We start from the raw sequence: 13546 nt of genomic DNA on the forward strand, positions 1-13546 counted from the left end.
AAGACTGTTCAACTATGATTTCTAGAATGTACATTAAAATTGATATGATTAATGTTATTCATTGAGTTTGACTGTTGTGATATTATTTGTAGTTATTTGAATTTGGGTAGCTGGCTTCGCCACATCTGATGTGTTTAGTTTATGCTTCACATAGACAAGGTCTTGCATGCAAACTAACCATCTTTTCTAACCCACTGCATTATCTCACACACATAAAGATCACATAGAGTAACTGTGAATTAGTTAAACATAAACATACAGCTTCAGATAATCCTAACCCCACATCACCCCCCTCTCTGTCCTTACTGAGCACATGTGTTCCGAAGAACAAAGAGGCCATGTGGTGACATGTTGGCGGCCATCTTTGATCCCGCCATCTTTGTAGTTTTACAGTGCTCGCCCCTTTTGTCTGTAGGCAGACATCTTGAGACAAGAAGCCATCTTGCCTCTCTCTCTCTCGCACACACACACACACACACACACAACACACACAACACACACACACATTATTTGGTTTGTTTAGATTAGCTATTTAGTTAGATTAATATTGTGTTTTAAACCTTAATTATCTGGTAAATAAATGTTTGTGGAATATACACGCTGGTCTGGTTAATGTTGTACAAGAGTGAATAATGCCAACCTCTGCTATGTCAAGAACTGAAAAAAAACTGCCAAGCATTCCAGCCTGAGTGGGTTAAATAGAGCCACAGTGTGCTACCAGCCCTGTGATATTAAGTTTGCACCGAGCTGTTACTTCCACGTGTTCCAGCTTGAGTCACCTTTAAGAAACATCATCACAACTGTTACTGCCCTGCATCTCAGTTAGTGCATGTTGTGTGTAAGCAAACTTCTTTTGTAAACCTTTATTTACTTTACTGGCCCCTTTTGTTTGATGCCCACTAGAGTCACTAGTTGTTGCTGTAGCTACCCCTCCTCCATAGGAAGCTACCCCCCATAGTGTAGGCCAGTGCATTGTTGTTAGGCTAGTGTACCTCCCCAAGCTACAGTACAAGGAGTCTGCCAATACAACACCATAGCCAACAACATTGTTTTGTTTTGTACTAGACATCCTGTTTAGTTTCACCCTCCATCCCAGATATAATAATGGAGAACCCCTGGTAGAGCTTTTTATTTCTTCCCTAGCACAGAGCCTAAACCCTGGCTGCCCTGAACTCATCAGCAGGTTGAGTTTCAGTGAGTGCAGGAAAGAAATGGAATCACTCCTCACAGACAGGTGTGATGCGCAGACCGCATCCAAAGATTCATTGTTGAAATGCTTACTTCTGATTTTTCACAGGCAGACCAGTCTTGCCATTCAGAGTAAAGCAGCCCTGGGAAAAGAGGTAGACAGAGAGGTTGCTAAAATATGAAAAATGAAAGGATGCCATTTCTTAGCGACATGATCATTACATCCTCCGAGTGCATATTTACATCCTTTAGCCGACACACTGAGATGGTGAAATAGGAGATTTCCAGGCAGAAAGCATTCTACAACGCTCCAAAAGAGTGGTAAAGGCAGTTATGTCCTTTTCTTATATAATTAAGATTGAAGTTGGCATTCCAAAAATTGCCAGAAGAGGGCGTAGTTGTACCTTGATCTCTAGAGCAATAGTTAGAATATCAAAAACATAGCACCAAAAATGTCACCAATATATATATATATATAAACTTGGTGGAAATTTGTGTCCGAAATAAGTGATGGCAAGTTAAAAAGCACATTTTGATATAAAAAAAGACAAAAGTTAGGAGTTTGTATCAATCAAGGTTTTATTTTAACAATCAGTGATTTTACAGCTGAGGTCTTGATGGTGTCTGAATCAGTTTATTATATAGTAAAGTTTATTGTGATCTCACCAGAATCGTGTCGATGCCGTTTTAGGCTCTTCAAACTAAAATTACAAACAAAAACAATTGTCAGTTGTAAATGACAGCAGAGGTGTTGTTCTCACAAAATGGGTGAATATAGTAATAAAATAAAGAAATAACAAATACAATTTACAAGTTCTCATCCAGTGTCTCTGAATTCATTGTTCAGTTATCTCTTGCTTTATGCCAAATAGTGAGTTGAGTGTTTTTTGTATCAGAATGACTCTCTTTTCTCTTCCTGGCTGCAACTAACAATTATTTCATTATCAATTAATCTGCAGACCAATAAATCAATGTATTGTTTGCTCTATGAAATGTCAGAAAATTATAAAAAAAATCACATTCACAAGGAATCCATCGGTACCAACCATGTCATACTAGCTTGTCATGAAGGAGGTTAAATAACGCTCCAAACTTACGCAAAATTTTGGCGAGGAAAAACTGTCATGGCCATTTTCAAAGGTGTCCCTTGACCTCTGACCTCCAGATATATGAATGTGGGTTCTATGAGTACCCACGAGTCTCCCCTTTACAGACATGCCCACTTTATGATAATCACATGCAGTTTGGGGCAAGTCATAGTCAAGTCAGCACACTGACACACTGACAGCTGTTGTTGTCTGCTGGGCTGCCGGGTTTGCCATGTTATGATTTGAGCATATTGTTTTATGCTAAATGCAGTACCTGTGAGGGTTTCTGGACAATATCTGTCATTGTGTTGTGTTGTTAATTGATTTCCAATAATAAATATATACATACATTTGCATAAAGCAGCATATTTGTCCACTTCCATGTTGATAAGAGTATTAAATACTTGACAAATCTCCCTTTACGGTACATTTTGAACAGATAAAAAATTTGATTAATTTGCGATTAATCGTGATTAACTATGGACAATCATGCGATAACTCGCAATTAAATATTTGAATCGATTGACAGCCCTACCAGTTAGGAGATTGGCCATATTTTGTATTTAGGAAAACTACATGTGCAGTACTTCATATAAGTGATTTGACCTACCCGTTTCCCCTGAGAGGCTTTCTCTCTCGAAGAACTCTGTCAAAGAGAGACAAAGAAAATGTAAAAAAAAACAGAGAGAAAGTCGGTAATATTACAATCACATGCAGACACATTTGTGTCTTTCTTACTTGTTCTGTCTCGACGCAGGTGTTTTTTAATACACTCCTCGACCGTCAGAGGGGTAGTAACAGAGGTAACCGTCTCCGGTCTTTGTGTAGTGGACGCTGGTTCTGACGAGGTGCTTTGCTGGACGTGTGGTGAAGCTGAAACTGTACTGTCTGGTGGTCGACTCTCACTGGATTTGTCTGCTGAATTTCTTGGTACAGCCTCTGTAGTTGTTGTTTTTTCTGCCATTTCTTCAGCTCCCATTTCAACAACCTGCATTGGTTCAGCGTCTTCGGCAGCAGGGGAGCGTATAGACATCTGCAACACCTGGGACTGAATGAGATTACTGTGAGCAGCATGCATGGGAATAAATTACAATATAATAGATTTGTGTGTGTTTCTTCCTGATGTGTAGTGTTAAGTGTAATACCTTTTCTCTGTCAACAGTGATTGCCACTCCTTTCACATCTAGGCTTTTTACGCTCTTCAATTTCTGTGCGTCTTCCTCTTTCTCGAAACACACGATTGCCTACATGTACACACACACAAACGGTTTACGACATTGAAAACATCACTGCAAGGTTACAACTAAGGACAGATGTATTCTTAACTAAGTGGTTCCCAATAACTTCATTTTTTCTTAATTGATGTGAACTAAATGAATATGTAACAACTTGGGGATTTTTATTTTGTATTCATTTATTCATTTTCGTTGGTATTTATTTATTCGTTGTGATTTATTATCACTATTTACTTTGTTTTTTTCTTAATTTGTATTTCATTTTTTTCCCCTATTTAGTGTTTTATGTATTTTAGTTTATCATTATTCCTATTCCATTTTGTTATTCTTTTATTTCTATTTTCTAACTTTATCTCTCATTTTATTTTATTTATTTATTTGTTTCCCTATTTAGTTTTCTCTATTTAGTTTTTATGTATTTTTGTTTATTATTATTCCTATTCTATTTTGTTATTCTTTTATTTCTATTTTCTAATTTCACCTGTAATTTTTTTAATTATAATTCTTTGTGTGACCTGTCATGTGGAGAGTTGTGTGTTTCAATTGGTAAAAGCACAATAAAAACAGTGTTAAAAGCAACAGATGGTCGAGGGGAAGCTTCTCTAACAGCTCTACTGTTGTGAAATGTGTTGCATTTCAGTTTGAGAACATCCTGAACTTCTTCCTTTGACCTTATCTGGTGATTTGTAGCATCGGTTTCACTCCCCGGCTCACCTTATCTGTGTGAGAAGGCCGAGAGCTATTCTCCCTTTTCCTGGTGCTCCTTTCTTATCTGCTCTGCCCGCTCAAGCTTTACGGAGCTACTTTGTCATGTATACTCCTTTGTATGTTTCATTAAACTTCAGAACATTTTGACTGAACTTGTGTCATTTTGTTCTCTGAGCAAAATCAACTCTTGCATGGGTAGAGGGATGATTGTTGACTTTTTGGATCCATCGATTGGATGCCTTAAAGTATCCTGTTCTTAACGAAGATAAAGACTTTACATGCTTTCTGTGAATAAGAAATATTGATATATATATATATATATTTCTTCTCTCTGTACAGGCTCCCATGTTTTCTTTGCAGCCTCCGTTGTAAAGTAGGAGTAGTTTCATTGATCATGGACATAAATGACTTGTTTTTGTGTCATTTCTTTGTGATATTTTGTAATATTTTGTAATACTATGGTGACGGTTGTTGATACCATAAAGGTGAGGCCACCTCCCCTTTGTCTGTTTGTTTTTAAGCCCTGATAAAGACCTACAGTGGTCGAAACATGTTGGCTTTTTTTTAATGATTTAGCCACTACAATAAAGGCTTTTGAATATATCTCCTTCCTCGTTGCCATTTGTTTTAGTATTTTAGAGTGCCTGGATTACCTTCCTGTCTATCACAATTTTGCATATTATGAAAAGGCAAAGCATTAGCAAATATAGGCCTGGGTAGCAAAAACATATCACTCTCTCTACACATAAGCAATGTTGCTATGGGTACACGTCCTGTGACGTGTCTTTGACGCATTAAAGGTCCCATATCGTGCTGGATTTTCAGGTTCATACTTGTATTTTGTATTTCTACTAGAACATGTTTACATGCTGTTTACATAATGTTAAAAAAAAACGTTATTTTCCTCATACTGTCTGCCTGAATATACCTGTATTCACCCTCTGTCTGAAACGCTCCGTTTTAATGCATTTCAACGGAATTGCAATGGAATTGGGAAAAGGAAAAAAAAAGAAAAAGAAAAAGCTAAATATTTTTTGCAGATTTTTTGTTTGTATTCAAATTTTATTGGCGACCCATCAAATGACCACTTGTGGGTTTCCGGGTACTTAGGCTACTACATCGTAAACCTATCATCACTGATACGTACCTCCAGTTTGGACCGAAAGAGTAAAACTGACTTAGTTTTTCCAAAGTGCTCCACGGCAGCCAACACATCATTGCGAGACACAGAACTATGAATCCCTTCTAGTTTCACCATGGTTGGAGGGGAAGATTTACCAGACTGAGAAAAGAGAGAGAGAGAGAGAAAAACACTAACTTAGAAAGTGGATATGGTTTCAACTAAAAGAATGAGATAAAGACACAAGAAGGGAAGAAAAAATACATTGTTTATCAGATAATAGACTGTTTGATGTCAAATTTCCCTGGTACACAAACCAACCTTTGTCTTTGCAGAAGAACTTGCCTCGCTCTTCTGCAGGCTGAGCTTTGCTTTAGAGGAGAAGGATGAAGAAGAGGCAGTAGAAGACGAGGAGGGCTTTCCTCCTATGGAAGAGGAGGAGGGTGATGATGATGATGATGATGATGATGATGATGATGATGATGATGAGGACTTCATCTTGTCTAGCTCAGCCAGTAAGGCAGGAGCAAGAATTTTAAACAAATCCTCCAGATCACACTGGTCTGACAGAGACTGGACAGCTAGAGGGACGAAGACGAAAAAAAGAGTGTCAGACAAAATTCCAGCGTTTTGATGGTTGCAAAGCCTCATTCAACATCACACAGTCTCGAAAACAAAAATGAGATTAAGAGCATGTCCCAAAATGGCAAAGTATCCCTTGAATATTATACATAAAACCAACCAAACTGTACATAGCGCCTTAATGAACGCAGGTACGTTCAGTAACAAGATAAGTCGTTAAACATGGTCTTAAGTCCTTAACATGCTAGCACTCTCAAACCTGATGTTTCCAGTAGTTTGTTAGCCAGCGTCTCTGCACTGCTCGACTCCTTTCGTTGAGGGGATCGTAGCTGGACACTTCTCCTCGGTGGCGATCGTCTCTCGTCAGTCCTCCTTGGTGGCGATCGTCTCTCGTCGCTCCTCCTTGGTGGCGATCGTCTCTCGTCAAGCCTCCTTGGTAACGATCGTCTTGGATCACTCCTCCTTGGTGGCGACCGTTTCTCGGCAGTCCTCCTTGGTGGCGATCGACTGTTATCACTCCTCCTTGGTGGCGATCGTCTTGGATCACTCCTCTTTGGTGACAACCGTGTCTCGGCAGTCCTCCTTGGTGACAACCGTGTCTCGGCAGTCCTCCTTGGTGGCGATCGTCTCTCGTCACTCGTCCTTGGAGAAGCAGGAACATATTTGGTAATTTCACAATCTGGCGGCGAGTGGAATCCCATGGAGACCTCCACCTTTGCCGGAAGCTGCCTGTTGGAAGGTGACAGCGTCGGATGAATGAGGTCCATCAGGTCTGGGACTGGCTGAGGCAGAGCTGGAGGAATAACGATTAAGCGAGGACCACCGGGATGTTGCACGGCAACAGTGATGCTGGGGATGTGAGAAGCAGAGGGAACTGATTTCGCAGCAGAAAAAACTGGAGACCTCGATGCACCCCAACCCATCTGCAATACTGGCTGCCTCGGCTGCTTCGATTGTTGTTGCATTTGCTCCTTCTGTGTCTGCTGCTTGTTCATCTGCTCAGCAACTTCTCGAGTTTCACTCTCATACTCAGTGTCGCTGGTGTCATTACTGCCAATGAGCATAAGGTCGGGTCGGCTGCGATGCAAACCACGGTACAGTGTGGAGGGTGGTTGGGTATTTGTGCGAGTGTATCTGGAGCTGTGCGGTGAACGTGATCGGCTCCTCCGTTTCTCCCTTCTACCCTCTGAGCCGTGGTGGCGACGAGGGCTGGGCGAGCGGGAACGGGAACAGGAGCGACATCCATGCCTGACTGTCTGATGTTGCTGGTAAGTCTGTAAAGAAGTTGAGGGCTCATCATCTTTACCTGCAGCACTGAAGAGAGGAATGGACGAGAAAAAGCATAATGAACGACAGGAAAGACAATTTTGCCAAAATCAGCAGGGTACTGGTTCACAATGGAGTGTGGTTGCTACGTGTTTGAACGCTAAAGCTTGGTAGACACATTACGGATGAATTCAGACAGATTTTATCTTGGTCGAATCGGGCCAAATTTCTGCCAAATCGGTTGCTGTTTAATGTGCAGTTTGGGGGGGCGGGGGGGGTCACAACATCTGACTAATCACCTGAATGATCTTGCTCACAGAAGAAAAAGAAATACGATTCTGGGTAAAATAGACATTTTAATCAATCTCTCTCTTTTTGTCAACATTGACGCAACCATCATGTTTGAATAAACTTCATTGGAATTGTCGCTGGACGTAACCGACTGATGGTTCCGTGCCATTGCACGTTGTGGGCGTCCAGAAAAGGAGATTAAAACGTGTAGTGTGAGTTAACACAACGTTCAAGATCAATAAAGCTGCAGTGTCTGCCCAGCTAATTAAACTTACCCAGGCTCAAGTGCTATCTCACCATCCCACTCTGGGTATCTGTGGAAAAAAAACAATTAAAAAACACACCTATTAAAACAGCAAAGAGGCCACATTTTGACAACAAAAGCCAAAGTTTTCTGCGGTGAGTAAGGTCGGTCATAAAGCTGTTGTATTCGGGAGATGCTCCTAAAGTCAAAGGGTATCAAGGAATTGTACGGGTCCTGCAGACTATAACTATAGAACAACCAGAGGAGGTACCTTGAAGAACCCAGAACCCTAACAGAAGTTCCACTGGCTTCCCAACAATATGGGTTCAAGAAAGACCAGGGGCGTTCCTAGGATCAGATCTTTAGGGGGGCTCAGCCCCTAATGAGACCTCTCTTTTTCTGTCCAGTGTTTCCTATACAGTATTTTGGTTCTTCCCAGGTGGCCATTCCCCAAAAAAGTTCAGAAAAAAGGCAATGATTGTCAAGAATATTTTCCCTTTATTGGGAAAAGTTAAAAGAAAAGAGACTGACTGTTTTCGGAGGAGTTTGCAGCTCTCGAGGTGGAAACGGGAGTTCTGGTGGGAGACCCATTCCTAGAACAACAAACAACATTTAGATATTATCATCACAACTGTTATCACCAATGACTTTGTTCGTCATCCGTCTAAAATAGACAATGATGTTCTAATAGCAATTCTAAGTGAATCAAATCACATGTAAATCAGACATCGTAACCTTGAAATACAGATAACAATAAATAGTTATCTGTGACTGCCATCCTTGAAGCATTTTGGTAAAAAATTTAGTTTGGAGTACATCCAAATCAGTCCATAACTAAAAAAAAACGATCGAAATGAGCTTTTGATTTCGAGCTATGAAATCAGGATCCACGATTCTCCGAGTATTTCTTTTTTTCTCACCCTTAGACTCTTTTAAACATTAAAACCTTTCCCCAAAAATAAAATAGGTAAAGAATTTAAATTGGTATTTTACAATCAAAAACAACAAATATTTTAGATATAGAAATAAACAAGCCACAGTTTCCTAAAGGGAGAGAGAACAGCGTGCAGACTGCTACTCACCTTCATATGAACACATGTTATGTTACACAGAGAACAGTTTTGTGGAAAGATCCTCGGTGTAGCCCCAGCGTAGTCGTGCATCATGGCCACCCTTGGCAGATCCTTTGCAGGAGGCAGAGCGGGACGAATAATGATGGAGCGAGGACCACCCGGACGTTGCGTGGCACCAGTGATGCTGGGGGGAAAGGATTTCACAACAGAACAAACTAGAGATCTCATTGCTTGCCCAATCGGCTGCGTTGGCTGCTTCTGCGTCTGCTGCTTTGATTGTTGCTGCGTTGGCTGCTTTTGCATCTGGCCCTTCTGCATCTGCTGCTTCTGCATCTGGTCCTTCTGAATCTGGTCCTTTTGCTTCTGCTGCTTCTGCATCTGGTCCTTCTGCATCTGTTGCTTCTGCATCTGGTCCTTCTGCATCTGTTGCTTCTGCATCTGGTCCTTCTGAATCGGGTCCTTCTGCATCTGCTGCTTCTGCGTCTGGTCCTTCTGCATCTGCTGCTTCTGCATCTGGTCTTTCTGAATCTGGTCCTTCTGCATCTGCTGCTTCTGCGCCTGGTCCTTCTGCATCTGCTGCTTCTGCATCTGGTCCTTCTGAATCTGGTGCTTCTGCATCTGCTGCTTCTGTGTCTGGTCCTTCTGAATCTGGTGCTTCTGCATCTGGTCCTTCTGCATCTGCTGCTTCTGTGTCTGGTCCTTCTGCATCTGCTGCTTCTGCGTCTGGTCCTTCTGCATCTGCTGCTTCTGCATCTGGTCTTTCTGAATCTGGTCCTTCTGCATCTGCTGCTTCTGCGCCTGGTCCTTCTGCATCTGGTCCTTCTGCATCTGGTCCTTCTGAATCTGGTGCTTCTGCATCTGGTCCTTCTGCATCTGCTGCTTCTGTGTCTGGTCCTTCTGCATCTGCTGCTTCTGTGTCTGGTCCTTCTGTATCTGGTCCTTCTGCATCTGGTCCTTCTGCGTCTGTTCCTTCTGCATCTGCTGCTTCTGTGTCTGGTCCTTCTGTATCTTGTCCTTCTGTATCTGGTCCTTCTGCATCTGGTCCTTCTGCATCTGGTCCTTCTGCATCTGGTCCTTCTGCATCTGTTCCTTCTGCATAGGCTGCTGCTGCTGTGTCTGCTGCTTTTTCATCTGCTCAGTAACAGTTGACCCTTGTCCTGGAGTTTTAATCTGATCCTTAGTGCCACTGGCGTCATCACTGCCAATGACCACAAGGCCAGGTCGACTGCGATCTACACCACAGCATAGAGTGGAGGGTGGTTGGGTATTCGACGTTGACTGGCGATCTGCCTCTGGTTCTTTCAGAGGTTCAGAACTCACCTGGTCATGTGAAGAACCAAAGGCACTGCTTTTCACCTCTGTTGTAGTTTTCTGTAGTGGTTCTCGACTGTGTCTGTTACTGTCGTAAGTGTCCATTAGCAGCATTGTCCCACCACAGTTAGCTCTACTGCCACTGGTCCTTCCAATCTCATCCCTAATCCCTCCAGTATATTTGCCAGTATGTCCATAGTCAATCACTTTACTCGGTTGGAGAACAGTTGATGACATTTCCTCCTGGTGCATCCTCACCCCTCCAGAACTACTCAAACTGTGACTGTCCATTCCACTCACACTTCTGGCGGGTTGGGGTTCGGGGCAGGGTTTTGACTGAACTGCAGTTGCAGCTCTCTTAGCCTTCTCAATCCGGATTTGCCGCAAGATGAACGGCAGGTTAGCAGGGGTGATCTGGTCGTCAGGGAAGGAGATGAGATAGTCCAAGTCTTCTGTTTCAAGTCCAAAGTGCAGAAGGACGCTAGAAGCTGATTCAGAGGTGTACTTGGGTCGACTGGACTCTGTAGGGGCCGCAGGTTTGTCCGGCACTGGATAGTCAAAATCGCCCAACCCTGGAATGGACTGCATATCATGTTCTCTTTCACTGGGGGCATTAAACCTACCGTCACCACCGCTTGCACTCTCAACACCCGAGTGTCTATGTCCTAGAGAGGCAGAGCTGGAGGACATTGGGTAGGAGGCCATCCCTGTGCCTGAGGAAAGAAATTCATCCCTTTGAGTGCTGGTAAAGTGAGTGCCCTGGTCTATGGGCTGATGCATTGGTTTGCTAAGAGGCCTCACCTCCTCTCATGCTCTGCAAATATGCATGTCCTCAGGCAGCATTATAAACATACTAATGTAAATATTAGCATAAATATTCATAATTCTTTGTAACAATAATCTGTGATGGAAATTTTCATATCTGCAGTAGAGACCCCCCCGAGGAGTAAACAATAAAAGTTAACCATGTACCTGTAGAGAGGGCTCCACATACAGTGGACCTTGTCGACCTTCTCGACGACTTTATTCTCGTAACATTACGACTTTATCTCTCGTAAATTCCTGACTTTATTCTCGTAATATAACGACTTTTTTTCTCATAAAGTTATTATTTTTTTCTCGCAAAGCTCTGACTTTATTCTGTAAATCTCAGATGATTTTTCCCTCAATGTGGCCCCAATACTCCGTAGTACATTGTCTCTTTGGCCCTCACTGCATTAGACTTATATACTATATACTTAGACTATAAACTGTGTTACCTTCATCACAATGATCAAATGTTTTGCGGCTCCGGACAGATTTTTTTTGCCTAAAATGGCTCTTTTGATAGTAAAGGTTGCTGACCCCTGATCTAACAGATACCTCGATAAACAACAAATTGCTGATGTACTCACTCAATGTCCGGGGACAAGCCACGACAAGATGTCTTGTGATGCTCTGTTGTCTGTGAAGATGGGAGTCTCTCACGAGCTGTCCATGTGGTGAGAAATTCTGTGATAAAGAGCTCAGAGTGTCTTTTAAGTCGTATCTTGTTTGCAAACGGACACAGTCAACCTGCATCAATGTCTCAAGCTGAGTGTGTTGAGTGTGTTGAATGTAGTATGTTCTTTATCTTGTTGCAAGTAGACTTAACAACAGTCTGCTGGAAAAATACAAGCATGCAGCACATTCCTAAGGACCTGACAGGTGTCTCTCGTTGCCCTTGGAAGTTTATTTCAGTTTCTGTGTTGCATTTTTGGTCAACAAACATACAGTCCCTATTTCAGGTTGGGTCAATGGTCCATGTCCGACGTCCACAACCAGTGAAGCAAACACAGCAGTAAAATCCAAAACTCCCCCAAAAAACAATTTCCATTACAGACCTTAACAGGGTCTGAAATTAACTTTTTTCACTTCCTGCCACTGTGGCAGGCAAGTATTTATTTTAATCTGCCACTTTTTAAATCTCTGCGCTAAATGAAAGAATAACATTTTACATCTGCCGTCATTCAGTGTTTGATATATTTTACATAAAAAAACATTATATGCACGGTAAATGACAGAGTTTGAATTACACCGTAGCTTCCGGAGGAGCCCTGTTTTCCAGGGGTGGGAAGACACTTTGCACAGTATTGTACTGTACTTTGTTATTGTCATCTATACTGGTTATCTGCATAAAAACACATAATTCAAATGATTATGACTATTTGAATATATTAAATATTAAATAATAATATTAAAAAATATGTATTTAACATATATATATATATATATATATATATATATATATATATATATATATATATATATATGAAATGCAAATGGAAAATCGTAAATAAATTAAATTAATAAAAATAGTTGAAAAGAAATATATATATATATATATATATATATATATACATACATATATATATATATATATATATGATGAATAAATAAATAAATACAAAAATAACTTAATTAATTACATTGATAAAAATAAATACATAAATTAAATAAATTAAAAAATTATATATATATATATATATATATATCAGAGAGAGTTTAACATGGGCTATACATTAAATAAAGAATACTTATTTTGCGTATTTTATAATTGTATGGCTTATAGTTTGTGTAGAAGTTGATATCTTTGCTCTGTGGACGTGGTAAAATTATTATTATTATTATAATCATTATTTTTTTGTTTATGTTGAAGACCTCAATCTGTATTTAAACCATTTGTTATAAATATTTGACACATTTTAAAGAAAACATTAGGAAGTAAGTCATGGGGACAGAAATGTTAAGGCACAGTAACGTCACGTTTCCTGACGTCAGAAATGATGACATCATCTGTCTCTCTGCGGTCACAGATTTAGATGGTGACAGATTTCAGTGTAACACCGGCGACGCAAAAGTTGACAAAAGTTACTAATTTAAGTTGTTAAATGTTCCTTTTTCAGCTGAATCACAACACAACAATGTGGACATTTGTTCCGATATACTTAGTAGTACATTTAAAGACAAATTAACCCAAGAGTTAGATAAATATGTATAAGATTTAACTGGCGGTGTACCAACAAAACAGTCCGGTCATAAACAAACACTAAACATTGTTTTCGGTTGACAAACAACAAGTGTTTACTGTTAAGTGTTTTATAATAAAGTTTTTAGTTACATACCTTCCGTTACTTGTGAGAATCTCTCGTCCGGATGTGTTCAGACTCATCTTCAGGTTATTATTAGCAGGTAGGATCAGGAAGCATCACATTGGAAACTCCATCATCCTCCCCAAGTAGACTTCCGGTTTCTAGTGTCAAAGCCCTTCAGAGTAAAAGCGCGGTGAGATTGTGACCTGCTGTGACCCCTAAACCAGAGGTCAACAACCTGAGGCTCAGGAGCCACATCGGAATACATAAATAAAAATAATTCAAAAATAAATAAATGCAAATATAAATAAATTAAGTTGATAAAAATAA

The 13546-nt window shown here is 40.6% G+C and overlaps 1 protein-coding gene across 4 annotated transcripts; it reads right to left on the minus strand.

Moving 5' to 3' along the window:
• Positions 1 to 1991: 1991 nt before the first annotated feature.
• LOC141761038 (uncharacterized) lies at positions 1992 to 13368 on the minus strand. Of its 4 annotated transcripts, none has more exons than XM_074624244.1 (11): positions 13250 to 13368; positions 11501 to 11597; positions 8805 to 10819; positions 8254 to 8315; positions 7754 to 7792; positions 6181 to 7235; positions 5661 to 5920; positions 5367 to 5501; positions 3422 to 3520; positions 3015 to 3324; positions 2063 to 2922 (listed from the first exon to the last, which is right to left on the minus strand). In XM_074624244.1, the coding sequence occupies exons 3-11, from the start codon at positions 10809 to 10811 to the stop codon at positions 2849 to 2851; spliced, it is 4041 nt and encodes a 1346-aa protein (XP_074480345.1). In that variant the 5' UTR covers positions 10812 to 10819; positions 11501 to 11597; positions 13250 to 13368; the 3' UTR covers positions 2063 to 2848. The 4 variants fall into 4 exon arrangements, with proteins under 4 accessions (XP_074480344.1, XP_074480345.1, XP_074480346.1 ...); XM_074624245.1 differs by having other exon boundaries at positions 11501 to 11576; positions 13250 to 13348; XM_074624243.1 differs by lacking the exon at positions 13250 to 13368 and having other exon boundaries at positions 1992 to 2922; positions 3015 to 3318; positions 11501 to 12343.
• Between the last annotated feature and the right edge of the window lie 178 nt (positions 13369 to 13546).

The sequence above is a fragment of the Sebastes fasciatus genome, chromosome 22 (genome assembly GCF_043250625.1).
Source record: "Sebastes fasciatus isolate fSebFas1 chromosome 22, fSebFas1.pri, whole genome shotgun sequence".
Classification (NCBI taxonomy): Eukaryota; Metazoa; Chordata; class Actinopteri; order Perciformes; family Sebastidae; genus Sebastes; species Sebastes fasciatus.